The sequence below is a fragment of the Pocillopora verrucosa genome, chromosome 2 (assembly GCF_036669915.1).
Source record: "Pocillopora verrucosa isolate sample1 chromosome 2, ASM3666991v2, whole genome shotgun sequence".
NCBI lineage: Eukaryota > Metazoa > Cnidaria > Anthozoa > Scleractinia > Pocilloporidae > Pocillopora > Pocillopora verrucosa.
In genome coordinates this window covers 17,779,752-17,807,666 of record NC_089313.1, presented here as the reverse complement: position 1 = coordinate 17,807,666, position 27,915 = coordinate 17,779,752, and the positions used below count along the sequence as shown (strand labels likewise).

General features: G+C 36.5%; 4 protein-coding genes across 8 annotated transcripts; 1 reads left to right on the top strand and 3 right to left on the bottom strand.

Annotated features, from left to right (window-relative positions):
• Window positions 1-161: 161 nt before the first annotated feature.
• On the bottom strand, window positions 162-5,048 carry LOC131790625 (uncharacterized). Its single transcript, XM_059107855.2, has 3 exons — window positions 4,621-5,048; window positions 2,274-2,345; window positions 162-1,956 (listed from the first exon to the last, which is right to left on the bottom strand). The coding sequence occupies exons 1-3, from the start codon at window positions 4,992-4,994 to the stop codon at window positions 1,002-1,004; spliced, it is 1,401 nt and encodes a 466-aa protein (XP_058963838.1). The 5' UTR covers window positions 4,995-5,048; the 3' UTR covers window positions 162-1,001.
• A 358-nt stretch (window positions 5,049-5,406) lies between these two features.
• On the bottom strand, window positions 5,407-16,578 carry LOC131790587 (poly(A)-specific ribonuclease PNLDC1). Of its 3 annotated transcripts, XM_059107806.2 has the most exons (23): window positions 16,482-16,578; window positions 15,738-15,789; window positions 15,303-15,376; window positions 15,171-15,210; window positions 14,605-14,680; window positions 14,363-14,410; window positions 13,996-14,034; window positions 13,324-13,391; window positions 12,674-12,774; window positions 12,141-12,220; window positions 11,763-11,845; window positions 11,413-11,473; window positions 11,062-11,131; window positions 10,812-10,903; window positions 10,269-10,333; window positions 9,771-9,838; window positions 9,544-9,597; window positions 9,131-9,173; window positions 8,808-8,907; window positions 8,458-8,547; window positions 8,255-8,343; window positions 6,818-6,916; window positions 5,412-5,942 (listed from the first exon to the last, which is right to left on the bottom strand). In XM_059107806.2, the coding sequence occupies exons 1-23, from the start codon at window positions 16,558-16,560 to the stop codon at window positions 5,879-5,881; spliced, it is 1,635 nt and encodes a 544-aa protein (XP_058963789.2). In that variant the 5' UTR covers window positions 16,561-16,578; the 3' UTR covers window positions 5,412-5,878. The 3 variants fall into 3 exon arrangements, with proteins under 3 accessions (XP_058963790.2, XP_058963789.2, XP_066018760.1); XM_059107807.2 differs by lacking the exon at window positions 8,255-8,343 and having other exon boundaries at window positions 5,407-5,942; XM_066162663.1 differs by lacking the exon at window positions 13,996-14,034.
• A 60-nt stretch (window positions 16,579-16,638) lies between these two features.
• LOC131790653 (uncharacterized) lies at window positions 16,639-23,781 on the top strand. Of its 2 annotated transcripts, XM_059107886.2 has the most exons (11): window positions 16,639-16,690; window positions 16,770-16,917; window positions 17,805-17,960; window positions 18,587-18,839; window positions 18,962-19,146; window positions 19,843-19,895; window positions 20,124-20,199; window positions 20,887-20,957; window positions 21,063-21,125; window positions 21,262-21,356; window positions 21,617-23,776. In XM_059107886.2, the coding sequence occupies exons 1-11, from the start codon at window positions 16,646-16,648 to the stop codon at window positions 22,188-22,190; spliced, it is 1,719 nt and encodes a 572-aa protein (XP_058963869.2). In that variant the 5' UTR covers window positions 16,639-16,645; the 3' UTR covers window positions 22,191-23,776. The 2 variants fall into 2 exon arrangements, with proteins under 2 accessions (XP_058963869.2, XP_058963871.2); XM_059107888.2 differs by lacking the exon at window positions 17,805-17,960 and having other exon boundaries at window positions 21,617-23,781.
• Window positions 23,296-27,879, bottom strand: LOC136279165 (uncharacterized). Of its 2 annotated transcripts, XM_066162694.1 has the most exons (8): window positions 27,750-27,879; window positions 27,399-27,676; window positions 25,826-27,042; window positions 25,331-25,462; window positions 24,532-24,672; window positions 24,204-24,258; window positions 24,043-24,082; window positions 23,296-23,562 (listed from the first exon to the last, which is right to left on the bottom strand). In XM_066162694.1, exons 1-8 carry the CDS (start codon window positions 27,845-27,847, stop codon window positions 23,349-23,351), a joined length of 2,175 nt encoding a protein of 724 aa, XP_066018791.1. In that variant the 5' UTR covers window positions 27,848-27,879; the 3' UTR covers window positions 23,296-23,348. The 2 variants fall into 2 exon arrangements, with proteins under 2 accessions (XP_066018791.1, XP_066018792.1); XM_066162695.1 differs by lacking the exon at window positions 25,331-25,462.
• Window positions 27,880-27,915: the final 36 nt, after the last annotated feature.

Genomic DNA, 27,915 nt, shown 5'->3' with positions numbered 1-27,915 from the left:
AGGAGCAGGGAACTGGGGAAAGTTGTGTGTATCGAGCAGACCCTGGGGCAAAGCTTGCGCATGCTACTGATAAAACCAACTTATTCCAACTGAAGCCGCACCACATTTTCTTCATAAAGTTACCCTCCTGTATACACTTGAACACAACACAACAGGCACAATTTCTCAACTTAAAATTTTATTTAAACATCACTAAATATTAAACAAAATAAGAGATCTTGAATGAACCCCAAACCACAACTTTTATGACTAGTGTTATGTCTGTTCTTCTTCACATAGTGGAAAAGACGAGTCAAATACCTTCCACTTCAGTTATAATTCCACTTAAATTATATGCTTGTTTCCCAAAACACTTGAAATGAAAATTTCTTGTACTTATATTACATCTCCGTTATAAATAAATACGATAACAGATAGAGAGTTATTTTTAAGCTTGTTAAATTTTTTATTCTTTTAATATCAATTTCTTCCCTGGACCTCCTTCCCCGAAGATGTGGCGGAGAGTTTAAGCGATTTATGCCCGGTGCATAACGCTATCCCCCACCCCCAAACAATCGTGAACAGCCGAATAGCTCACTGGTAAAAAATATTGTAAAATCACCCACAGGGAACATAAGTTTTTATGTTCCAAGTTTGACAGATACCAACCATAAAAATTTTTGAAAATTGGCGAATACTTCATAAGAAAAATGACGACGTTTTGACTCGTAGTAAATTTTCCAACCTTCATCTCTGCCCTTCATTTTCATTTTGGTAGAATGTGATTAATTAAGCCCCTGGTGAGTGGCGTAAAAACGGAGATACTCTAATGGTGTTATGAAAATATTAAATTTCTCATTTTTAGCTTAAGCTGCGATAGAGGTTCTATTGACGGACTACGCTTGAGTTAAACGGCGATAGGGATAAAATGGAGATTGAACTGCTCTCAGGTCCCTGCACTATTTGGCAGATTTATTCAGAGTCATGTCGTTCCTTTTCCCTGAGTATACTACCTCCTTCAATCAGTGATGAAAATGTGCTAGCGCTGGGGCTCCAAGTTTCTTTTCCGAAGGTTTAAACGAACGCGCCTCCAAAACATGATGAAATTTCCGTCTGCCAAATCGAGTCAAGTATTGAATCGGCAAATTTTGGTTCATGAGAGCTCTGTCCTTTGTATTCGGTCTTTCTTTACTAGCATCCTTGGATTCGTTTTTACTTGTACTTTTTGGCGGAGGGCCTGTTTGATGACCTAAAACCCGAATAAATGCGGTTTCACATGGAAGTTTTCTTGCAGTTTCGTAAGATTTGCGGACACGCTCTCCACCTGACGAGTTCGTGGAGCTAAATATTTCACACTTTCCAACTGTAACGTGCGCTGGCTTCGGTTTCGAGCTTGGTGCGGTTAGCACGAAACCTCCTATATGCAGATTTCCTTTCGAATTAAACTTCTGAGCTGTGATTATAGCGTTCTCATCGCTATCACTACTCTGTAACGCTTCTTCCACCGGTTTCTCCTTCATTTCCACTTTAACAGGCACAGCAGTTTTCTCTGTTGCTATGCGGTTATTTTTCACGTGACATTCCGTCCATTGAAACTTTGGAAGCCGGATTCGTTCCTTGTGAAATCGTTTCGAATCGTCCTCTGGTGTATGTTTGACCGGGTGTGAAATCAGTTTGTCGTCCACTTTATGCGGAAGGTCGGGAATGGAAGGCATACAGGGAAGAATGGGATCTTGTGCTAATTCGGGCGCGGTTCGGATTACATCTTGGCGATTTTTTACACTATCTGGTTTGTCCCCTTCTGAAGAAGTGCTCTGTCTTCTTCTTCTTCCAAGTTTTTGGGAAACTTTCTTTCCATTTGAAGCAGTAACAATGAACGGTAAACTTTCACTATTCAACTCGGTGTCACTGTTCAGCACTGCTTTGTGATCGCCGCTCTCTTGCCTTTTTCCAGTGAGACAGATCTTTTGCAAATCACTACAAATAGGGAAGAAGGAAATTCGAACGTAAGATTTAAGTATTGAGACTGTGATCACACATGATCTAGACAAAAAAAATTATTTCTCGCTCTTGAGTAACTTCCAAAGATACTTAAATTGATCAAAAGTTAGGACCCTTCAAACACTTATCATCAAGCGATGGTTTTTCTCTTTATTTTTCAGAAACAAAACTCGTGAGATCCCCATCCTTTTCATATCCCAGAAGCCTGAAAATAGTACATATCTCGGACGGAGCATCTGCACACAATTCCTGATGTTAAGCGCCCCCCCTCCTAATCTCCATAAATTTCTTACCTCCTCATAGCCGCAACTTTGTAGTAGTCTGACATGGCCTCAATGAACTTCACCCGGTCAAAAACAGTTTTGCTGAAGTGATAATAACAACATGACTGATAAGGAATCTTATTAGACTCAATAATTTATAGTATATTTTCCTCAGCGTTGAGATCACGAATGTGGAAGTCACGTTTGAATGACCAAAAGTTACAACAATTAGGTGCGAACAACCTTATGACCAGAAGCAAACATATCTGATACGCCACGTCCTTAATGTATCAACGCTACAACTCCTAGAAGATCAACACATTTCCGCACTCATTACAGATAGAAATAAGTTTCAAGCTAACATGATTGTACCGTGATTTATAGCCGAATTCGACGAATAATTCTTAAGGAAAATTATCGCAACTAATGGGAAAAAAAGAAAATGTGAAGGATAAATATATCCTATACCTTATTGTGTATGATACTATCTCGTTCTCTTTCGTTCTGTAGGGCGCATAGAATGGTTACACACTATGTGAGGTGTGATCAATAAAGTGAAATTATTTGCTTGTATAAGCCAGAAAAACGTGTGTGATGTGATGACGCAAAAACGTACTACTCAATATCCGAGGCGCAATATACGGACTTAGCGTAGATTGCGACATTAATTATCCATATCTTTGCAGCTGGTGAAAAAGCTGCAGAGAAGAAATAAACATAACCGACTAGTAAATCGAAAAAGAGCGAGTGTACTTTGGTGATCTGAGGGTAGACTAGGCGAGGAGCTTTCTATTTCACAGTGCTTCTTGCCAACCAGAACAATATATATAACTATAGTACACCAGTCTTTTCACACCTTAACCCTTTAACTTCCACAAGTGATTAACATGAAACTTCTCCCTATAATATCAATACATTATTCAGCGAACTGGAATGAGAATATTTAAACCTATCAGGGAGAAGCTGCTATCTTGATCTAGCACCAAATTCTTATGGCTAATTTACAAGGAAATGTGTAGCAGCTAGAGGGGAGAATTAACAATCAGATCTTGGGAGTTAAAGAGAAATCGCAGAGCGAACACATAGGAACGTGTGCAGAGCGCGAGAGCCACTTTATTTTTCTCCCACCTACTTTCGTACATGTTCGCGTTCGTGAAAAGAAAAACAAAAAAACCGCGGTTATTATTTGGCTCGTGCTCTGGACGACGATCTATGTGAAAATAGAGAGTCTGTGGACAGACAGGGAAACCTGGAAAAATTCAGGGGTTAATTCGCGATGGACTAGTATTCCGTCCTAAGGTAGTACTAATACTTGGTGTCTCTTCGTATTAGAATGAACCTAGGATGAACTACAGCAGTTTTGCGAGTCAGTATCATATGTGAACTTGCTTCAGTTTATTTACGCATTTATCGAGAGGACTAGAAAAAAAGTAAAAAATTTAAGGAAAACTTTTCATCCTACCCTTAATTTCTAAGGGGAGCACATCGGAAAAGAAGAGGCGGAAACACGTTTTTAAATGAAATGAATGAAATTATGAAATAGGTTGTATTGCACATATGAGCTGAATATAACCCTAAGTACGTGCTTGCAAGATCAAGCAATGAAATATGACGCCTAACAGTAGTGATCATAAAGAGGAAGACGTCCTTAAATAAAGTAATCATTTTAAAGCAGTTTTGCCCCCTTTTACGTGACAGTAAACACGACATTCATAACTCGTAATATTTACCGACGGATGCACCATTAAGTACCTTATCAGATAAAGATCGCCATGAAAAATTAGTAAGAAAACTAGACTTGTGGAAAAAAAAATTAAAATACGGTTTACAGGTATTGTAGTGTCTAATCACCTACCAGCCCCTTGGGCAAAATCAGCGCAAAATGTTAACCAGCGAATAAACATATTAGCGTGAAAATACGAGTGTACAGAAGAAAATGTCTAACACGAGGTTTCGCGCAGTGACAATATGTTGTTATTTATGTATTCAACCGCGTTTCGCAACTTCAAAATAAATTCTTCCGAGGAAAACAACGGATAAAATTTTTGTGGTTTGCTTTGCAGTCTACTCAGTTCAGAAGGTAGTTTCCTCAAACAACAAATGTCATATAATTTCAATCAACTTGTCAGTGTCTCTTTATATACCAAAGGCGAGCTAACCATGCCTACCAACATTGAGAAACTTATCGAAATTTTCAGGTTTTTTTTTAAGAAAAAATATAAAGGCGTGTTATACTCTGAAAGTTTGACAAATTTTGGAGTCATTTTGGCCGCATTATATTTCCCTTTAAGAAGGAATTTTCCCACTGGTACAATGGGGCTTAAACCAGATAAGGCTCCACATAAACAATTAAAAAAATCATGTCAACAAACCTTACCTCGAACTCCCGACCTTAGGCAGGTAAGGATCTGGAACATCAACTCCTAATACTGGCCTCCATTCCTCTCCACGTTCCAGAAAGGCACTGCTGTGATTTTCTCGGTACTGCTCGATATAGCGACTAGTTTTCTCATAATGTCGAAAAACAAATCCACATTCTGCCCGCGGTAATTTCCCATCTTTACGCGTGTTGCTTAACGACGCGTGTTTCGTTGGCTTCCGTGAAATTTTTCGCTCAAACGACGGCGCCCATCCGCAAATGAATTCTTTTTCCCACCCCTTGCTACAAACACAGCCAGAACCTTCGGTTTTTAGCAGGCGATTTTCTGCGACGTCGCTGTCATCGTCGACTTCTTCACTGAGCGCCTCCATCGTTTTCAGTCGTAGAAACAGACCAACACATTTTATGTTAATACGCCGATCAAACTCTCGTAGGGGTGTTAAATTATTGATTTTTCTCTTGAGTGACTTCGTTGTCGGTGCGTTGATTGGCTCCACTAAGCACTGATCAACAATGACAAAGAAATTGCTGTAGCTATGTTTTAAAGGACACAATTACAACCATTTTGTAGTGACATTGTTTGCGCAAGGCTTAAGCAATTTCAGTATTCTTCGCCGTTAATTCACACTTCAAAAATTATGTCGCATTGACTTGAAAAGAAGTCGATCACCTGAGCGAAGATGTAGTAACTTGTTTCTTTCATGCATGGAAAGGCGTATGTTGGTCTTGTATTAGCAAAAGATGAACGATAAGTCTACCTGACTCCTCAAAGTGACCTTTATTGTGTAAACAACAGGCAAACAATAAGAGAATCAGGACCCTGCAGAAGGCAAATGAATTTGTTTTATACCGCTACGTGCCTTCGTTTGTAACAATAAGGTCACTACAGTTGTAATAACGATACCTCATAAATATCGTAAGAAATTTAATAACAAGAAGCAAATTCAAATTAGAAAGATGGAAATACACCTGAAAAACCGGGATTTTCATCCTTCAAAATGAATAAACGCAGTAATAACTGTTAAAGTTAAAAGAAGACGATCGATGATTAAAAAAACCTTGCGTGTGAATGCCACATTAGCTTAATGGATAAGAAAAAAAATTTAAAAGAAAGAAGAGAAGAAACTTCAGTTGGCGAATTTTATTAGCTGTGTCCGCAATTTATTTACTTTACATTAGAATAAAATAAAAAAGAAACAGACCAAATTAACAGAATTTCAGTGATAACTTGTTTCTGACTGGCAAAATAAATTAACTATGTCCACGATTTCCACAGAAACACCGCAACAGCCGAAAAGATCACAGCAGTTCCGCCACACCTGGCAAACCAAGAACAAAGCAAATGGCGTGCATAAATCATGGTACAAATGACAGATATAAAACACTTTTGTGTAAACGAAAACATTGAACATCTAATGCATCATCTATGCACCGGACAAAAATATCAACAGCTGAAACTAAAAAAGTACCCCGGCCGTCATACGTGTGCTGCATTCAGATTCGAGTCTAATTTCATTCAGATCTTTTTGAGTTTCAAAAGTCCGAGGGTTGTACTGTTCCAAGAAGAATTGTGATGGTACTGTATATTTTGGTCTACAAGGCAAAAGAAATAAATTCCGCTGAATTTTCACAAGGGAGTTTTCCTTGTCAAGTCACTTTAATCTCACTACCTCAGTATAAATTCTCTGTACTGTCTGCAGGACAGTTCTTCTGATTTCAGCTCGGAGAATTTGGTTTTAAGTCAAATGATATACTCTGACTCGTTGTTTTCTTTTTTCTTCCCATCACATTTCCTCTCGCAAAAGTGTTGATATTGGAACGACAAATTCCTTATTGGTCATCTCTGGTAGTTCAAGGGTAAGGAAAAATGGCATACATGAGCAGAGAAGTCTTTGATCTTGACAGTTTTTGGATAAGTATAAACTGTCGGGTATAAGTGGAAAAAAATCCGACTTAAGTTTCCGTCCCCTTCCTGCAAAAGAAAACTTGCTCTTATACCCCAGTAATACGATGTCAGTTGGACGGTTTTTCAAACTCAAGTTTCATATGAGTCTTATGTTTTGAAAATACGAATTTTCTTTTCTCTTATTTCCTCCTGAAGAGGAGAAATGTTTTGAAGAATAATTGCTAATAAATAATTGTCGAAACAAAAAGGGCTCTAAACATACGTCATCTTCGAACAAGCTTCACTTACCACAGAGCCACCTTCATCTCAGGTGAATCTAAAAGTGGGTGGTACTGCCTTACACTGAGCGTTTTGTGGTGTCGAAATGTACGCAAGACTTCTTTTGCTCTGAGAGAGGACAAAAAGCAAGATTATGAATTTCAGATGTAAATTATTACTAAAAGAGGCCCAATATCCAATTCAGAACAATTCTCTTGATGAGATCATTCATTAAAAAGCCTCATATTGCGCATGATTCATAGATTGCTTAAGCAGGTAATACTTAAACTACCAAGGTTACTCTACAACCATGAACCACGTTTTTTAATACATTCCTGGTGATCTCAATGTAACTGCGATGGTAAGCTTTCAGACATATTCAACACAAAGAAATTGATGAAACATAAAAAGGCAACTTGAAACTAAGGCGTCAGTGATCAGCTGGGCATTCTTTAATGAAGCAAAGAAGAAAAAAAAGAACAAAATGAACCATCAACTTAGCTGGCCTCGTCACGGCTTGTCAATTATGGGGAATATTCAACATGGTAGCCCATGGTAGAAAGTGAGAAATGGAAACGACATACCCTAAACTGTATGCGTATCAAGAAAAGCTGGTCAAATTCAAAGACAATGCCCTTTGTTTAGTATCTCAAATATCCATAAAAGGATATCTTGAAACAATAGCTTTAGAGCCAAACAATGGCTTATTAATTCACGAGGGAAATTCAAACTCGCTGCCATTACAATAGCGAAATTCACGAGGTAAATTCAAACATAGCCGATTACTGCACGAGCGCGAAATTTGAATATTTAGCGAAAGCGCGTGTATGTCAAATCTTACCCTGGGGAGGAGTAGGGAGTTACTTTTTGTTCAAGGTCACTTGCTACTCAGGGAGGGTTGGTCAAGACATAGCATGTCGCAACTGAGAGACTGACAAAGAGTGATGAAACCAAATGAAATTTGTGTGAATGGTCACGAATGAAACTTGTTTGAATTAAACTCATTCCGTGAAACTGAAAAAATTCGCATCACCATCGCAAGCAAAAAAATCGCACGTGTAACCGCGGCTTTAGAACAGGGTCTTGGTTTGCGTTTGTTGCGCACTGACATTGACGAAGTTTTTCATCCTCTGGAAAAAAGAACAAACAAAAAACAAAAACCGAGATGAACTTGAATCCTTTGAGAGATGAGTGACTGAACGCCGCTGAAGATTTTATGTACCGTGAAGATGGCATCTGATTTTCCAGACGGCAAGATTTGTGAGACAAGATAAGAAGTGATGCAATGTACAGTTTGCATAGAATAAGCTCGACTTATAGAGAACAAAATGGGACCCGAACAGAATTCAGCGAATGCACACCCTGGGCTAGATTCCTACTACACTACAACATTTAAGCGATTGCATAACATTACTATTCACCCTTAAAAACCGCCTTAAAGTAGGGAAAAAAGTACACAGCACTCACTTTCTACGATGAGGGACAGCTACTAGTGCGTGTTGCAAGTCTAAAATTTTGACGTCCACGGAACTAAAGTGTGCAAATTCCTGAGCCAACTGTCAAAAGATACAATTTGCCAAAAGTAGAACTTGATTTTTATCACTGTATAAAGGAGTTTGAAAATATTACAGAGAAGTTATCAGATCAGGTATGACAACAAAAGAACTTACTGTCCTGGCAATTAGTGGCTTGGTTTTTTCTTTGGAGGTAACGTAAAGCCATTGAGGTCGAATAGAGGGTGTGTCCGCACCAGCTAAGTTCTAGGTAAAAAGATGGTAAGAATTTGTTAACGGCAATCATTGTGAGAAGGTTAAATTAAGCACAAAATTTCACTCACATGCAATCGCAGTAAATATCGCATGCTGGGTTTTTACTGACAGGATACTATCGCCAGATACTGTTCGGTGTTATTACTGATCTGATTATGTGAATCATGAATTGCGACCAATCAGAATAAGAAATGACTATAACGATGAGGTTTCTACAAAGAGATGTTGATTGTTCAGATCATCTTACATACCACATATTGTACTTGTGCTCTGCTCAAATGTAATAGATTCTCGTACGGCTTTAACACGCGAAGGAATTTTGAAAATGGTAACGGTCCTTCGGGAGACCTTCTGTAGATTAACAGAAAACTTAAATGGAGACATGCCAGTTAAACAAGAAGCATCATAAAACATGGGTTTGTACATTGAAGATCCTAAAATTGCTCTGTTTCTGAGACTAGTAGTGATACTGATGACGATGTTAGGGGAAGCCAATCAGAAGACACTATTTGAGACTGCCATGAATCCTTATCAATGCAGTATGATTGGTCAAGAACGATAACGAGTCACTTACCTTGATCCCATATATGCCAGCATATGTGCCATCCGAAGAAAAACTGTTGAGAAGAATAAATACTAATACAGTAAGCATCACTCTTTAAGATACACAAAAAGTATTAGCAACATCTGTTTGTTTTAACGTTGTTCTATTGAGTTCCTGAAATAAGTAATCCAGCAACGTTTGCTAGACTTGGATAATGACAGGTGGTTACGAGTTTTCTTTACCTCCTAACTAAATTTGCTGCAATTCTTTAGAGGGTAGTGCTAATTGTTTGAGATCAAAGCGCGTCATAAGCAGTTAAATTTGTCCTTCAAGTAACTGTGCACGCTTGGGTTCCCTACGTTTTATCACTGTCCTTTCAAAAGTAGGAATTCCCGCGATTTGTACAACAACTGGCACGGTTAAAAGAAAGTTATACTACTTACCAAAACCGGAGAGGAATGAGTCATACCCAGCTTCATGAGGCATTTTCTCGTCGACTAAAATAGTAGGAAAAAAAAGAACACCAGGAAGTTTTTCAACATTTTCCAGCTAAGTTTCATTAAACAATTGTAAAAGTATGCATCCTTGATTTCTTTAAAAAAAATCTTTACTAGGCCTCTAGTACTGTCTCATAAGCATATAAATTAGCTTTTGTGACTTATGTACTTACGGTATCTGTAACATTTTTCGGAAAATACCACAGAGGGTGCGAAAAGGGCAAAGTACTGTGCGTCACTACTACAAAGTAAAAATAAAGATGTTCATTCAATATCAAGTAACATACCTGGGGTAAATTTTGGGGGGGGGGGGGGAAAGGGCCGGGGTACTCCTCCCTCGTGTGGCTTGAATGATCATATGTCGTACAACAAGGTATGTTTTTTTAGGGTCTAGAGGAATGCTATTTTACCATCAGCGTCTTGAACAAGATTCCCTAAGGAATCAGAATCCTTAAAATAGGTCACAACTATGCAGAACCCGATCTAGTTATGTGGTACTAGCAATTTATTTCAAATCTCATCATAAACAAGGGGATAAACTTCTCTTTTATCCCTCAAATACAGGCTGCCACACTTCAGTTTCATCTTACTCTCATAGCTTCTCCTTGTTCTATCCGAGCTTTAAAACGATTAAGTATTCTTGACTGTCAAACCAACCACGTTTTCCATACCTTGACAGCGAATTGTGAAGGTTTTCTAAGTTTGTGTCATCAAAAAAGTTACAGTGTGAAAAGACCTAAATACAAAACAAATGGACTGATTCAGTAAACAAGAATGAACGTAACTGAGGCTGAAGTCAAGTAAGTTTCATCTGTCATGATTCTTAAGTTCCCGATCTTGTCAGCTCAAACGATAAAGCATGGGCGTCTTGTGACCTTTTGCTTTGCCTGATTGGCTATTGTCATTACCTTGGTTCTGACTTTATGACTATGTGATTCAAAACACGCCGGGGTCGAAACGTCAGCTTTAGAAACTCTTTGCGGTGGTTAATTTACAATATTAACTCATTTTAAGCAAATGAAGATCATCGCAGTATATACTCAACTTAAGCAGTTGAGAAATAAGGCCTGAAAAAAAATTCAGGCCTGAACGGGAATCGAACCCATGACCTCTGCGATACCGGTGCAGTGTGAATATTAACTCAGTTGATTAAACCAAAATACATGGAATGTTTCCTGACTTCTCGACTAACCAATTAATAGTCATGTACTCACCGGATTCCTACTAATTTCAAAGGCAACCAATTTTGTGTCATAAACCACTGGAAAAATTTTGTGAAGTTTCAGTTTAAAATCTTTAAAACTCTCTGTAGAAAAAAATTTACGATTAACAAAATAGTTAAAAAATACATGAAGCCCAGCTTGTTCCTAAGTAATTATACTTAACACACAAATCTTAGCGAAAACAAGGAAACAAGAAAGAAAACAAGCAAGAAGAAAATTACCAAAGAATATAGGTTCATACCTGGCAAATGTTCATAAAAATTCTCATATGCTAGCAGCAAGTCCGTTAAAACGTTGTGTCCTACAATAGGCTGATTATTCAATCAGAAAGAAGTTTTTATAAACATCAAGTCACTTCGAACACTATAATGCTATTAATCATTATTTATTTATTCATCTATTACAAAGTATGATAAAACAAACTATGGCTGTTTAAAATAGCTAAGAGTTTACCAGTACTAAAAATGATAAGTTTTTGACCAATAAGAGCACATGTATTATCTTTGTTGGCTCATGTTTGCTTCTTATAAAATTGACTGGAGCCTGACTGAGAGACCATTTGCAATCATCAGACTGTAATAAATGTAAGTACCTTTTTACATGATGTTAGAACTTGGAAAACTTTGGAAAACCCCAACAATGCATTCAAGATTCTATCAAGAAAAACAAACATTGTAAGATGGATAAATAAAAAATCAATACAGTAAGAAAAAAACTAAACAAAAATTTCAACAAGTAATGAGCATAGGACAAAGAGAGAGGAGGGAGGTGATTACACTTATTCTTGTGCCTGATTCCAGAAAAATTTACAGATTTCATAAAATACTCGTTTTTCAATCCCTCTCAACATCTCTTTTACATGTGTCAAACAATAATTGTTACTGAGCGACACCAACAAAGTTGCTCTTAGGTGTGAATAATATCATTTTATCACCTCCTTACTTTTCTTGTTCTTGAGAAATTAGATCTGTGTTTCTCTCTCCATCAGACTCAAGGTTTGTTATGGGTAGTTTTGTAATTAGCATCTAGAAAGACACAATAGGAAATGAAATAATTCATAAGAGATCACAAGGTAAATTGCACAAAAATAACTGAGAAATTTTAACAAGAATGGCAGGGACCAATTTTTCATAGAGATGTCTGTTTTATGGGTATGTCTGTCACTAAAAATTGTTTTGGTTTTTAAATTGTTATCCGAATTTCATAGCTACTTTATGAGAGGTAATTGATCAGGAGTGTGTAGCTCTGTTCTTTATTGCCCAACAACCCAAGAGACATACTGCTTAGGGTAAAATGTCTCTTTCCTCCAACATTGTTTACCTTATACTGCCTCTTGATTGTGCAGTGGACATTGATAAATCTTGTTCTTATTTCCTCCAGTAGAAGATACTGGGCTTGATCTGATAAAAATCAGCAGAGAACAGATGTGATCACCAACACCTTTGATGATAAACCTGACATCAGTTGTCAGATTCCTTATTTAAAAGGATTATAAAGGTAATCACTTAAACAAACATTTATTAAATAACTTAATAATCACTTGCTCGGAGCACAGAAATATTACAATAATTGAACATTTTAGGTTGTGACCAAGCCCTCTAATGTGGGGGAGGGGAGGTGGTTTAAGGGATTGGAAAGAAAATTAGCTCTTCATCATCTTGACTCATAAAATTTCTCAACAAAAATCTATGCTGCTATGATTAAAAGCCTGGTATATCGGTTCTGCACAAACCCCAGAATTATGAAATACATCTCTACAACTTTCAGATTTCAGGCTCAATTTTAGTTCTCAACAAGCTCCAATTTATATATCATTTTCAAGCATGAGCTGTTCCATCTGCATTCAAACTTACAACTGCCAAGGTTAAATTCAATTTCATCTCCAGCCTGTGCTGTCAAGATCCAGTCCTCCAGCCTTGCACAGTATCCAGTCAGAACATTGTCATCTATGATCCTGTGCAGGAAAAAGTAAATTCACATCACTTTTTCCTAATTAATAAATTAGTTACTCTCACTGGGAGTTTTGGGTGCTTGGTGCCTAGCATGCTAGACAAGGGAGAAAGAGATTCATGTCTCACTCCTTGCTTGGTCTTCATGTTGCATTCTTTCACACCAAATTCCCAAAGCAAAAATCAAGCAAAATGAGACATAGTGCAGAAAATTGATGTTTTGATCTTGGGAGTGAGGAGGAACTCTTAAAGTGCTTCTCTAACAGGAGTATGAATTGATAGAGAAGCCTGTCAAAATGCTGAGGACCCTGTGATGGACTGGTATTAGATGAGATGCAATACTCCTGGTAGCTTTAAGATGTTGACAAGGGGAACAACATTCCAAAATTTCAGAGCCACATGTTAAAGAGCTACCTGCTTACAACAAACTTTGTTATCTTGAACCATGAACTTAACTATGAAAAAGCTAACCACTAGAAAACAGAACTAGAACTAGTAGCAAGCAATTGTAATTTTGGATTTCCCTACCTATCAAAATATCATTGGTTAAATACCTTAGGGTTTGTGACTGGAAACTTTCATAAAGATTGTGATTTTTGTGGAACTTTTGTACTAGCAACAACTGAAAAAAAAATTTAAAGGTACTTTTCCATAATGTGATAAGTCAGCTGGTAAGAGAAACTATCCACACCAGAAACTATCTATACCATTCCCGCAGTTGATTCCTTTTGTTTAAGGTCTTCCCCTTTGAACCCCTCTGTAATTCCACAATGATGACACAACTTTGGTTTTCTCACTTCCTGACTTTTTTTTTAACCTAAATGCTTTAAATTTTCAATCCCCAGTAAACCTCCACAGGGTGAATATCCATGGAAGGGGGGAAGGTGTTGGTACACAAACAACAGGTTGAGACAACAAGAGGATTCTATCATACACATTTCTATGCATACTGCAGTAAATTCTAGTCCTGTGTTCGCAAAAGACCAACTTTTGTTCCGAACTTCAAAACATGCGTTGTTCTCCCAAGCAGGTCACATGAACCCCTCCTACATAAATTATCACCCTAACACATAGTTTGTGTAAACAATACAACTGTAAAAGAACATAACAAACGCACAGCTACGTTGCATACACCCTACATAGTTCCTTATATATTTGTGGTAAACAAAGTGTAACAGGTACATGTAAATCATGGGAAGATGCATGCTATAAGTTATTTACACTACCTGGTCATTATTTAAGAAGGAAACTCCATTATAAATAAACTGAAAGGTAATGGAATATCAAATATGCCTTGAATAAATAAATAGATAAACAAATAACAGGACAAGGAACAACAAACTGTTTCACTTCAAAATTATAAATAATATTATAAATGTCTATTGACAAAATTTGTTTTAACACTTGCTGGTCTGACAAGAGATCAGAGTAATAACTTGATGGAGTTAAAACTTAAAAATTGGAGAGAGTTTGATGATATTCATCATGGACTATGAGACACAAAATTAAAACATAATTAGTTTAGGTTTGAGCCCAAAATAGTTTATAAATGGGGAAGAATGGAATAATTTTGTGAACAGGCTCACTGAATACCTTATTGAAGTCAAAGTTATGCTGACACAAGAATTCCAGACTTGATGCCTGAAAAAAAGAAAAATATGGTCTGAGACTTTGCTGGTTTAGGCTTGCAATAGGAAGACAGCCCTGTCCTTAAGGATAAATCAATAATTAAACTTCAGATTAATTAACGACAGAACTGACATTGTGCAGAACTGTCCTAATAATAGTATGCAAATTATTGATCAGATCTATCACTATGAAAGGGAAAAAGTCACCTGACAAAGAAATCTGACATCTAAAGGTCCAAATGAATTTGGAAATAAAGAGAAATTATATGTATGTGCAACATATCTATAAAAGAAAACAAAAACAACATTATTTTTAAAAGAAATTTAGAGGAAATTAAGAAACCTACAGTAGCAATCCTTGAGAGCTACTCGGGGGGGGGGGGGAGGGGGGGAAAGGAGGTAAGTAAAGAAGCTAGGGTAGGGATCATAAGATTGTAGCACTAGTGTAAATGTTCCCTTTTTCCTTCACAGCATCATGTTGTTTGCAGGGAAAGAGGAGATCCTTCTTGGCAGTCAAGGTTTGAAATCAGTGATAATAGAAAAATTTGAAGCATGGTAAACTGTATGGTATTTAACAAGAGGTTGGAAATGAGTGGGAAACATCACAAGGGTTATCATTGGAAGTGGAGGAAGTATAAATAGTGTACAAACAAAAAAATATTTTGGCTCAGAGAATATTTTAAATTTCACTTTAAAGTTTATCAAAGCTATTTTTATAGGGGGCCAGATCAAAAATAATTAGTATGAATCTAAAAGTCCTTTCAAAAACATACCTGTTGGAATCATCTTTGGACTGAACAAAGGCAGTTAATCCTGAGGAAAGAATAAATCTTAAAACAATAGTCATTTCATTTTCATCTCAAGCTAAGAAAAACATGTATTGGTAATAACAACTGACAACTCACCAAACTGGCTGATCAGAAACTGTGAAGCAGTTTTCTTCAATTTTTTGTATCGTGTGTCAGGACCATCAAACAAGCTACACAACAACACAAAACCAATTAATAAATGATCATTGTTTCAAAAAAAATCTGTTTCCCAATCAAGCAGAAAGTTTAACCTTTAGACAGCATATCTTTCAAACAAATTTCAGTTCAACAAGATAAGATAGATCATGAATAATTTAACAGACTGAGTATACCATGGGAAGGTGATGGTAAATAGTAATTTTGAGCAATCAACCAGTAATGAGCTAAGAAGTAAATTTGCTGTTACATGAGCACCAGACAGAAACAAATTTGTTTCTGATGATCTTTAACTACTGTAAGAGAACAACAAGTGAATAAGATATGAAATTTTTAGCAAGGCATCAAAAAAAATGTCACAAATGAAAGCTTTACCTTGGCTGAGAACCATCAGTGGTATAGAGGCCTGTGAACTCTGTATCAATAGCTAATAGAAAAAATAATTAAATCTATAATTAAATAAATAATGGATCATAGTATTTTATGATTAAATGGTACTATACCTGTTGAATCAGCTATATAACAATTTTTCAACCGAAAACTGATTTATGAATAATCAAGCCAACTCTTTGCATACAGGTCTGGTTTTAAATTATTGTTAATATCAGTCTGCAGTTGTGCTATGATTTAAGAAGAAAATGTTTCAGTGTTTCAACTTGATCTCTGATGTGTTTTTCACTATGTTTAATATTAAGACCTAATTGAGGATATTTTTATAACTAATTCCCTATCTCGGAGGACAAAGTTGAGGGCTTTGGCAAAGCCTCCATCTGGAAGATCCCTCCTGCACAGGTACCCTACCTACAGTACACCCCCACCTGCACCCACCTCACCTACCCCCCCCCCCCCCGAGGGGAATGGGGAATGGCTGATGACATCTTCACTACTCGTTGTTTAAAATCTATCATTCTAGCGTTTTTATTTGCCAATGCAGGCTAATGCACCACAATCAAGGAGAATTAGGCTCAATTTCATCCAAAGTTCTGGCTGTCTTACGTTTGTTGGTATAATGGCTCATGTTACCGCCAAGCATGGATCGGACTGACGGATACTTAGTTTAGATCGCTATCAGGAACCTTTATCAGCCAAGATCGTTTCTTTAAGGAAACTCTTACTTACCTACGAAAGCGCTTTGCTCGATCGCTTCTTTGATCTCTGGAAAAAGATCCTCAAAATTGTCCCTCACAACGTCTACCATTATCAACCAACCAGCAGGAATTTACCTAAAAGCACTGGTTCTGAGGTCACGTGGTATGTATTTCGTTCTCCCGCCAAATTTGAAGATGGCGCCTGTAGCGTTTACGTTTGTAGTTCGCTTTAGCACCGAGGTACGTTGAACAACAACTTTGCTTTTGCAAATTTTTTCGTTATTTTTTCCTCATAATGATTGAAATGCTTCTTTTTTAGGATGCAATCTTTAAAGCTGGAAATTTATGCAAGGGAAAGACAGATGCCACGAGCGCTTGGAAATGTGCGAAAGAAGACACGAATTGTGGTCGCATGGAAGCTGAATTCCAGCTCGAAAAGGCATCTTATATCAGTCACATCGACATTGGTGTGTGTTAGTCCTTCAATGAAATAACAGTAAAAACTTCTAAGCTGTATCAACAGCTCAGCTGATTATAAAGTCAAGGAATGCACGTGATACCTCATATCTTTGTTCTTCTATTCATGCTTCTTTGTGCATTCATTTGTTTAAGAGTAACACCTTTGTTCGTTTTTGGTTTTTTGTCGCTTTTCTACGTACTATTAGTTTAATTTTCCATATTCTATAAAAAGACATGATAGATATATAGATATCTGAGAAGTCTTTATTTCGTCCGCCAATTTTACCGGAGCTTTTTACTGTTTTACAAATGTAATCCGACTCCCTCGACAGTATGCCTTTACCATGTCAAAATGCAATCGTATATAAAGTAAACACGAGAAATAACGCCTCACTAGTAACCGTTAAAAGCGCCATGAGAGAGTTACACACTGAAATTGTTATACTGGAATCCCCTTCATAATCGATGCCTGCATCTTAAGCTTTGAGGACAAGCAATAAGTTCAAATAATTTTGCAATATCTTACTAAGTTACCCTAGAAAATTTTCTGCTGTAAAGTTTCCCAAGGGTCTTCAGTTCTTAATGCAAAAGATATTTCATTTTACAGTAGAAAGGAGGATAGGGAGGTAGGGGAGATGCCCTGGCCAAGAGTCAAGTGTGCTAGAATGTCTGTTATTGTACACTGATTATTGCTCTGCCTTCTTGAGAAAACATTTTACTCTCAGTGCCTCTTTCCACTTAGGAGTATAACTGGCTCCTAGAAAACTGACAGGGAAGCTTGACAAATTGAAAGCCTGTGATTGTCTAGTTTCACATTGTTAAAAATAGCTATACTTGTACTTTTATTTGCTTTTTACAACCAGCTTCATGAAACTCTACTAAATCTTTTCCCCAGGTAACTGTGGTTCTTCCTTCATTGAGATTTTGGTTGGAAACTCAATGTGGCCTCAGGAAAAGCCATTTTTAACTTTACTACCATCAGCCATGCTGATGACCCCAGCTGAGTGTAAACACTGGACTAAGACACACACTGTTAGAATGTTTAATCACAGTATGTATCATAGTGGATCACATTGTACTGAATGTTATCACACTGGAATATATTTAATAACATAATATGCAACTATTACAGTCTATAGTCTGTATCATTTTACACTACTACCTATGTCGGTGTAATAATCATAATAAATTAATATATAGTAAAAATAAGTTAACAGCATAAATTCTTACAGCATGGATAATGCCAACTAGAAGAAATTATGCTGTTAGTTAATGGTGTAAAATCTTATAGTATGTATATTTTCAGGGTAAAAAAAATTACAAATGAATAAAGGGGGTAAGTTTCTAAAGAAACTGTGGTGCTGCATCAGTGGGAGAGTATAGCAGGTAACTTACTGCTAACAACTGAGTTGAAAATGTAAATTGGCTACCGTAAAGAGTGAAAAAGCTGGTGTTTCAAGTGTTAGCCCTTTGTCATCCCTCTGACGAAGGACTAACTGACTCTTTTCCATGGGAAAATGTACCCTATAGTTAATGAAGTCTGAATAAAATATTTACAACTAAAGTAAAACTTTTAAATGCCCAATGAAATTGAAACATTAGATATATATATATATATATATATTAAACTTGGTTGTGTTGCTCTCTTTTCATTGATGGTAAATATTTCTAATTCAGATTCCTTTTCCAAGCAAGCCCTAGGAAGTCAGTGGGATCGCATAAGAGTTACCTGTCGACAACCTTTCAGGTCAGACAAGCAATTTGGGCTGTCATTCATAAGGGTGGCTTCAGTTGAGAGTGACCCTGTATCAGTCCCTCCTGCAGGAGTATCTGGTACAACAGCCACCTTAGGGCAAACTTCACATGATGTAAATGATGATGATGGTATTGTGCGATTGAAAAAGGCATCGGGCCTCATGGGTTGCCTTAGGTAAGAAGCAATTGTTGTAGGCAAATAATCTCAGTCAGTGCCTGAACATGCCATTGTGTTCTTTCCAACAAAGAAACAAGAAAAGATTAGTAAAAACCTTTTTTTGTAAATTAATTTTTTAGGAGTTTTGAGAAAGGAAGCCCTGAAAGTCCACTGAACAGAGCAGGAAAGATGTTACAGGCTGCTCTAGACAGCAGATCTCCCACAACTCCAAGGATCAAACCTGGGAACAAAAGGTCATCACCTGAAATTGCATCCAGTCCTGAAAGTCCTTACAAGAAAAGAAACTGGCACTCACCCAGTAATGGTAAGTCTGCTTGTTTAGACAAAGTTAGAGGCCATACAACCATTGTTACCAATAACTAGCATTAGCTAGAAATAAAGTCTAAGATTACAGTAGAACCCTGTTGACTTAAACTCCCAAGAGAAGCAGAAAAATGGTTTGAATTAGCATGGGTTCAAGTTTGTTTGATAGTAAATGACTGAAAAAAATGGATTGAGGGAAATCAGATCTTGTTCCAGTTACCGAAAGGTTTGAGTTAGCAGGCTACTACTGTATATTTGAACCACAATTACCACACTTATCAGTGTCATATGGTGATATTACCACTACTTCATACACACAGATTATAGGTACTAGTAAAAAAAAAACAGAAAAAGGTACGAGACATAAATTAAGCTACTAAAACACAATGCAAAAACCTTTCCAAAGGTGGTAAGATGTTTTGTTATACGCACAAAATTATGGATTACAGAGGGAATCTGAGTACACTGGAACCCCACCAAACAATCTCCCCCTGACTGGAAACTTTATAATTGTTTCCTAATGATATTCTAGAATCTTCTTTAAATCAGAACCTGGCCCCGTCATCATGACTGACCCAACAACACTTTGCATTGGTATCCCAGTTACTCTCTGCAGAACTTGACATTGCCTCTTCCCTCTCATTGATATCTATGTTGAATAAAAACTTCTCACACCAGAAATTATTCTCCATTACAGAAACAAATTTAAAGAAGAAAATGCAAGAGAAGACATGGAGCCTTGCTGGGGATGTAAGAATAGCATTTCAATCTGTTCTTTTTGTGCTTAAAAAAAACCCTTCTATTTCACTTGCCATAATTTCAGGAATGTTTCCAATCCAACCATTCAAGTTAAATTTACTCTTCAGTTGACAGTTAAAGAACAATTTTTGGAGAAATACATAATTATATATATATATATATATTTTTTTTTTTTTCATTTTTTATTTTTTTTAAATTTTTTTCTTTTAATGTTTTTAGATACATGATGAAGTGGAACTATTTCTTGAAGATATTGACTTTACAAAAATTGATCTTGAAAGTGTTACATTTAAAGGTAATCAATTTTATCTTCAGTTGTATTCAATGAAAATTTAGTAGGATACCTTCAAACAAGACTCTAACTTTTGGCTCAAAACTAAATGACCAGCATCTCTCACTGGTTTCATGCTATGAATATTAACCCTTGAACTCCCAGGATCTGATTGTTAATTCTCCCCTCCAGCTGCTACACATCCCCTTGTAAATTTGTTGCAACAATTTTGTGTTAGATCAAGATAACAACTTCTACCTGATTCATTCGAGTATTCTCAATACCTGTTTGCTGGATAGTGGATGGATATTGTAAGGGGAAGTTACGTGTGAATCACTTCTTGGAGTTGAAGGGTTAAATAGACATGTTTTTATGTCCTTTAACAGTTTGTTAGCATATGGAGAAATGCACAAAGTTTCCTGTTGGAGTTTTAGCCTTTTTCACTTGACTAGACCAGGATGGTAAACATTATCATCTTGTAAACTACAGCTTTCTCTTTTTCCAAGACATATATTAGTATTTTGTATGTATTCCAAATTTTACAATTTATCTATCATAAGCTTAATTGTCTTAATAGTTTTTTGCTTCAGCTACTAGCACTTATTTATTTGTAGAGGGTTCATAAACTCTATTGATAAGCATGACACGACTGTATGTCAGGTACTTTGTGTTTCATTGTCTATTTCAATGTTTTTTTTTTCTTTCACCCAGACTTGAGAAGCCAAATGGAGGCACAGAGGGGTTGTTCTCTCACCAGCCTAGAGAAGAAAGTTTTTCTTCAGGTAACCTCTGACTAGACAACTGACAAAATTAGTTGCAAATGTTAATAAATGGTGAGATTTTGTTTGAATTGTCTCTTAATATCCAAAGTATTTTCTTTTTCACAGATGACAAAGGCTGCCATTGATAAATTACAGCCAGCTGCCGAGGATAGTGATAGTGATCTAGAGGTAATCTACACTGTGTGCACCTTCATGCCTGTCTGTAGTGATAAAATTAGGACTGCTACTCTCCTAATAAATTAACAGAAAGAGATCCCCACTTTAAGTTCATTTTTTGTGATGGCTAGTGATTCTTAATTTTCAGGATGTTCTGGAATTGTCCACAAACAAATGTGATACAAGTCCAAGTCCTCAAATGGGCAAAAATCCTAGCAGAGCAAAGAAACAGCTCAGAGAGAGGTTAGTTATTCAGTAAGAACCACCTAAGTAATGCACTCCAATAATGATATATCTAAATCCTCCTTGAGCTTCTTTAAGTGGAATTTTAACAAACAAAAGGTCTGGTTGAGAGAGGCAGATGCACAATTAGCATTAGCAGGCCCTGCTGTTGTTACAAACGTTACTTTTCTTTGTTTGTTTGTTTGGATGACTTCATACAGGGACTTGTTTGGGAAGAACTGTTACATTGTGACTGCTCATAATACAATCTTTTCTTGAAGTTTTAGTAATGCAACATATGCTTCAGAAGAGAAACCCTCTGCAACTATGAACCAAAATCAATCACCAAATTTGACATCAACTGTATCTATGCCTGAAAACAAAACTCATAGAAGTAGGAAGAAGCCAATTCTTTCTGTTGACATATTTGAGGAGGACATCCCATCATCTTCATCAAGGTTTCTTGAGGATGACACAGAAGAACTCCCTTCTATGTTAGATTCTTCTGCTAATAAGCCAGCAAAAGAAGAGCTTTTCCACTGTGGCAACTATGAATTGTCACCATCACCTGCCAAGAAAGCATCATCAATATCTTTAGTGGAATGCCCAATCTGCAGCATGTTCTTCCCATTAACAAAGATTGAAATTCATGCTGCTTTGTGCAATAATAAAACAGATGTTTCTCAAACTAACACTACCCTTGAAGATGACCATATTCCATGTCCAATATGTTCTAAGTTGTTTCCACTGGCTTGGATTGAACAACATGCTGATATTTGTGTGGAAACAAGCAGAAGCAATGATAGCAATAACATGGGGAGAGAAGTAATTACTAGTCAAGGGATTTTATTATGAGTTAATAGATAGATATATCTATTTTTATTATGATAGAAATTTGTTTGCACATGAAACATTGACATATATTTCATGGTTGATTAGAGAAATATTAATTTCCTTTCATAGATCAATACATTTTGTGTCTAAAATACTTTTTTCAAGTTTGATTTAAACAGATGATCTTTGAAACCTGCCTGGAGTAAGAGCAAAGTGAATGTTGTTTCCTAATACTGTTTTGTTGTGTTCAGTAAGGAAATTTAAAGTCAGTTTGCTCTCAGTGAGAACAGTCATTTAACTAAAGCAGTTTATAAATTATGATCCCTGGAAAATGTGAGACTTGTAATGAAAGTTTTTAGCTTTAAAATACTGTAAAGGTACAATTTTTTCTTTGAGTGCATGCTGACGCAGACAGACAGTAGTACTACATGTACACACGTTACAACCCTGAATGTAAAATATCTTCAGTTACTGATTTATAAGAAAATATATTAAAATTAGATACATGGCAGTTTCATATAAGCCACAAATAGGACTGTGTCTATTTTGTCTACGAACTGGTGGTCTTTTTCAATAGATTCTTAAACATCCTAATCTGTGTTATTTACCCTTAATCACTTTTATTAATCTTAGATAAACATGTGTATACATTTCTTCTGTACTGGTTGGAATGTCCACATTTCCATTGTGTGAGTAGGCATGTCTTTACTCAAAGTGTTTCACTTAATACTTGTACTGCCTTATCATAGTGCAGTAAAAACAGATTGAAAGAGTAAATGCTAATATCAGTGCTCTCCATACTTACCCAAACCTTGATAAAAGGAAAAGGGGACATGCATTCGTAATTTAAGGACTGAATAAGTTTGTGGCAATTAATATGCACCTGCAACACCCAGCTACACTACCACATTAAAATGCAGTGTGACAAGCCTTTAATGATGCAAACAGTTGTCAACATAAATACAAGATATAAAATCAGGATCAATATGGTTCTGTTAAGCCAACCAAAGTTTTCAATGTTTAAAGTTTCAACTTTCTTAGATACAGCTGTCAGGTTTGATGAAGCAAGACATTGATGAAAACAGGTAGAAAATGTACTTTTTATGTAATTTTGCAAAACCTAATATACCAGTATCTATAAGTTCAAGATTAAAAAATGCTAACATGTAAATACATGGTTCAAAATTCAAGTCCATCCAGGACAGACTGTGGTATATCCACCTCGAGTGTTGGTTCCCAGAAGTCTATGGGTAAAAAGCTGTCTGAGGGAATCAATTCATCTTTGTTGATAGGCATTACTTGGCAGTCAGTGAGAAGCTTAGCTACATTGTCCCAGCTGGTCATTAGACCACTCTTTCTGCTTGTCTTCTGTTGACAACTGGAAAGTAATTCCCTAAAGGTAAAATTTGATCAGAGTTTATTAGAACTAAATATTCTTGAAAAAAGGATTCAACAAAATGTGGTTATGATGCAAAATAATTTAAAACTCGTACAGACATTGAAGTGAAGAAGTGTCAGTGGTTTCCTAAACTGATCAAAAAAGTCTCATGTTTTTAATTAAATATGTTATTATAATGAAATTGATTGTTTGCCTAGTAGGCACATTCTTTTTTCCCTGAAATACAACCTTGATGCATAGAAATTGCACAAAGCACATTACAAGTATGGTTTTACTTTTAAAAAATAGTCTCCAGTTCAAAAAGATTATTGTAAACACTTGGAATCATTATGCAAAGCTCTTCCTTGGGATATGAGAGTAATTGCTATTAACACCATCTTGTAATCCCCAAAATATTGCCTGTAAAATTAAAAAAAAAAACTGAATATTATAAAGGTGTAATAAGTACACAAGAGAGAAAACAGTCTAGAGTACCTTGTCATTGTGGCCTGTTTTTCTTTGTTCCCACAAGTGTCTGCAAAGTTAGAGGCAAAGACAGCAAGCATGAAACTAAAAAAAACCTAAAAAAAAACTAAAAAAAACTAAAAAAAGACATTTTTATGTAGCTGGAAATGATTATGTAGGTGTACTGGTACCTTTTTCTTTGGATGGTATTGTGAATAATGCAAGAGGTTTGCCTTTATAATGGACCTGTAAAGAAACAACAAAAAATTTGGGTCACCACTCAGTAGAAGTAGATGTTATATAATTTCGTAGATACATTTTAAATTTTATCACAACATCATCATTATTTTTATCATGATAGAGCCATTGTCATTTGTGTTAGTACTAAATTACATTTGCCACTTGCTTTAATTTGTTTTAACCTGACATTTGTTTATCAAATTTTAAGTACATCTTTGCATTGTTAATTAGAAATTCCAGTCACTGTGTTGGCTTAATCATAATTTTATATCTATTTACCATCTTGTATGCATGAGATTGCTTAATAGTATTCCAACTTCCTGTCACTGCCCTCATCCAAGCCATAGGAGTGCGAAATGTCTCTCCACCTGCAGACTCTATTAAGCCATTTGACCTCAGAGAAGCCTCAAAATTCCTTCCCTGTGGGATAAATATGACAGAATAACTGACATTGAAAAAGGATTCAGCAGCAAGTTTTGAAGCTATATCCACATCACTGGGTAAATCATGAATGCATTCAAATGCAACCCTTTACACCCAAACATCAGAATGCATATTCTCCTTGCTGTTCTCTATGCATTTCCTAAAATGCTGACAACTAGAATAGAGCTTCTCTAGTTGATTATCATTTCCTTTATTTTTTCAATGTAAATGTGTGACTCAAGGATGATACTGTAACAAGAAATTAAATACTAGTCACTCTTATGGTCAAGGGGTTCACTTTACCAACTCACAACTGTTGTGAGGAGATTAAATCACCCCAAAATTTGAAAACTATGCTTAAGATATATAATCTTTTTCTTCCATTTTTAACATTTTATTTTCATCTGAACATTAAGCCTACAATTTATCTGCAAAGAAATAAGATGGTCTGAGATTCAAATCTTACGATTTTATCCTAAGCTTAAAGTTTCTGGAAGTTATGGCAGAATGTTGGTCATACAAAATGTTGAGAAATTGAGTATTGTTGAGCAGTATTGGGCTGGATAAAATATGACTCAATTTTTTTCAACAAGGTGCATGGAAGATAGATTATATGCTTTTGTTTTAACTGGTAATAACGACAATAAATATCCACCTCGTGTTGTATTGAAAGGACATTCATGCCTGCTTCAATAACATTGTGGCTAAGAAGGCTTTTTATGTCAGGAAGGTCTGAGCCAAATGAACCTTTTCTTTGTAAACCTGAACTCCTTCTCAACAGTGCTGACTGCAAAAGAATTGTTATGCTCAACTGAATATTTGCCCATCATTTCAGTGGTAAATTTGTTTAGAGGATCTTAAATTCCAGAGGGAACTAATTAATACTATGTGATGGCAGGAAAATTACCTGAATTCAAGGCACATAGTAAAATCCTGTTTATTAATCCCCTTTCCAAAGTTAATTCACTGACAAAACAAGCAGAATTTGTAACAGTATTTGTAAGATTTCATACACCTTTATTTCACCACAAATTTTTTATTGGTGTAGTAACCCCAATTAAAATTTCCCTAATTGTGAACAAGTTTAATGCATATAAAGTAGACAGTACCTGTGTGACCTAAACTAGTTAAGATTTTTAGTGATACTCACTGGTCCTTTCAATGGAGTAGAAGTTGTTTTAGCAGCTTGTAATTTACTTGGTACTGCAGAAGTAATCTGGGAGGGTATGTTGACTGATGATTTGGCCCAGGCTCTTGGTTGAAGCTCCGATACTGTCATGGAGTTCATACTTGACACTTGGGAAGGAGTGGTTTTTTGGCCTGCATGGGTTGCTTGTTTAAGCACTTGACTACTATTTTCACTGCTAAGCATAAGTGAGCTTTGCAAGGTTGAACTGGTACTTGGATAACTCATTGGTTGCAACGAAACAGACGAACTTAATACAGGAGTATCGACACTGGACACCAAGGAAGACACCATAGGTATTCCACTGAGCCAAATACAGCTTGTCCCTGATTGTGCATCAGAAACATTTGCTGTGGTGAGCCTTGTTTCTGTTGCTGATGCAGAGGTCTTTGTATTGGAAGACAGCCTTGCTGTGGTAACATGTGCCTGAGGTGGTTGTATGAAGGAATATGACTTTGCAACACTTGTATCGAGTTCTTGAGGTAGCATATAAACTTGCTTTCCTTCTACATAATGTACCTGATGACCAGTTAAGACCGTATCTTGAATGCTTGATTGGAGTAAGGGACAGGTCACTGAAGTATGAGTTGTAGTTGAAACATGTCTCCCATTTGTAGGACTACAACTTGTCATCACATGACAAGGCTGCGTTTGATCTTCCAAGGTTGTGAACTGTGAGGCAGTAGACAGTGTTAAGGGCTGTAAACAGATACTGGTGGCACAATTAATGGTTTTTGTACATACTGTGTCTGATGACAAATTTATATTTGATGCCAGCATAGTCATTGATGCACTTGACACAGCACTGTTTTCTTTAATTTCTAACTGCATGTTCTTTGCTCCATAAGATTTACAGTGCATCTCTACAGCTGGTAAAACATGCTCAGCAACTGTCTTGGCCTTTTCTTTCAGCATTTGTATTTTCTCAAAAAGATTCTTATGACCTTGGAATAGTTTTAACAACTCCTTTTGTTGCGCGGCAAGTTCAAGCAGCTTACACTTAGTTTTGTAAGTCCTCTGTGATGAAAAGCCATCTTGGTTGGTCTTTGACTCAACAGTAAAACTTGCAATTTGATGTCTTTGTTGTTTTTGGTATCGGGTGAAGTGAGCAAGTTGAGTCTTAACTGTAGTCATCAGTTGTTTAACTTGAGCAAAGATTGAACTTTCTTTAAGTGGAGTTCCTAAAACATTATAGATAGAACTCATATTACTCTAAAATCAACAAGTGGAATTTTCAGACCCTCCTTAACCCTTGAACCCCTAAAAGTGACTAGCATCTAATTTCTCCTTACAATATCACCCCTAAATCATGCAGTCAGATCATGAGAATAAAGAAATTATCAGTGGCTAAAGAAGCTGTTGATTGTTACACAAATTCTCCTTGTCAGCACATTAGAGAATGTATGGAGAACAGTATGGAGAAAACCTTTACTGATGTTAGGGCGTAAAGGGTTAAAAACAACGCATTTTCTCCTTTACCAAACTTCTGGCTAACATTTTTTTTCTTTTGTTCTGTTTTGTTTGATTTTATTCCTACCTCTTGCCAAGTCTGACTCGAGTGTAACCAATAACTCTGCAATTTTATCTTCGTGTTCCTTAATTGATGATAGTTTTTCCCCTGCTACTTTGTCTTTGGTTGTCGAGGAAGCCTGAGAGCTCTCCAGTTCTTCACAACCACGTGTTTTTGCAGATCCTGTCTTGTCTTTGATTGCTAGTTTCTGGACTTTTGCATCTGGAGGGAGGAACTCTGGGGAGCTAGGGGCATCCCTTGTGGTTGTAACATCAAGGTTAGCACTTTCATTCAATACGTATTTCCTGTATAAGAAAGAAAACAGCGCAAAACTCACTTATCATCATCCGCAACTAACCTACTAAGTAACAATTTCACCTTGGTTTTGCAGCGATTATTGAAGGTGACAATTTAAACGAGCTCTGTGTTGCTGGATCGTCAATTTCCTCGCACACTGTTTCGTCGCTATCACTCATTGTCGGCAAATGTCCAACTACTGACCAACTACTTTGTTAACGAGGTACCGCATTTCATGTAGCCGAAG

Bases quoted from the DNA above. Each gene is read 5' to 3' on its own strand.
- LOC136279165 (XM_066162694.1), bottom strand. From the start codon at position 27,847: ATGAGTGATAGCGACGAAACAGTGTGCGAGGAAATTGACGATCCAGCA. The intron at 27,043-27,398 runs GTAGGAATAAAA...ATAATGTTTTAG, and splicing joins CGAGTCAGACTTGGCAAGAG to GAACTCCACTTAAAGAAAGT. The intron at 24,083-24,203 runs GTACCAGTACAC...CTAACTTTGCAG, and splicing joins AATACCATCCAAAGAAAAAG to ACACTTGTGGGAACAAAGAA.
- LOC131790587 (XM_059107806.2), bottom strand. From the start codon at position 16,560: ATGGTAGACGTTGTGAGGGACAATTTTGAGGATCTTTTTCCAGAGATC. The intron at 14,411-14,604 runs GTGACTTTTTCC...TCTTTTTTTCAG, and splicing joins ATGTCAGATTTCTTTGTCAG to GCATCAAGTCTGGAATTCTT. The intron at 11,132-11,412 runs GTACTTACATTT...TTGAATAATCAG, and splicing joins TTCTAACATCATGTAAAAAG to CCTATTGTAGGACACAACGT.
- LOC131790625 (XM_059107855.2), bottom strand. From the start codon at position 4,994: ATGGAGGCGCTCAGTGAAGAAGTCGACGATGACAGCGACGTCGCAGAA. The intron at 2,346-4,620 runs GTAAGGTTTGTT...TTATCACTTCAG, and splicing joins CCTAAGGTCGGGAGTTCGAG to CAAAACTGTTTTTGACCGGG. The intron at 1,957-2,273 runs GTAAGAAATTTA...CCCTATTTGTAG, and splicing joins AAAGTTGCGGCTATGAGGAG to TGATTTGCAAAAGATCTGTC.
- LOC131790653 (XM_059107886.2), top strand. From the start codon at position 16,646: ATGGCGCCTGTAGCGTTTACGTTTGTAGTTCGCTTTAGCACCGAG. The intron at 20,958-21,062 runs GTAACCTCTGAC...TCTTTTTCACAG, and splicing joins AGAAGAAAGTTTTTCTTCAG to ATGACAAAGGCTGCCATTGA. The intron at 21,126-21,261 runs GTAATCTACACT...CTTAATTTTCAG, and splicing joins ATAGTGATAGTGATCTAGAG to GATGTTCTGGAATTGTCCAC.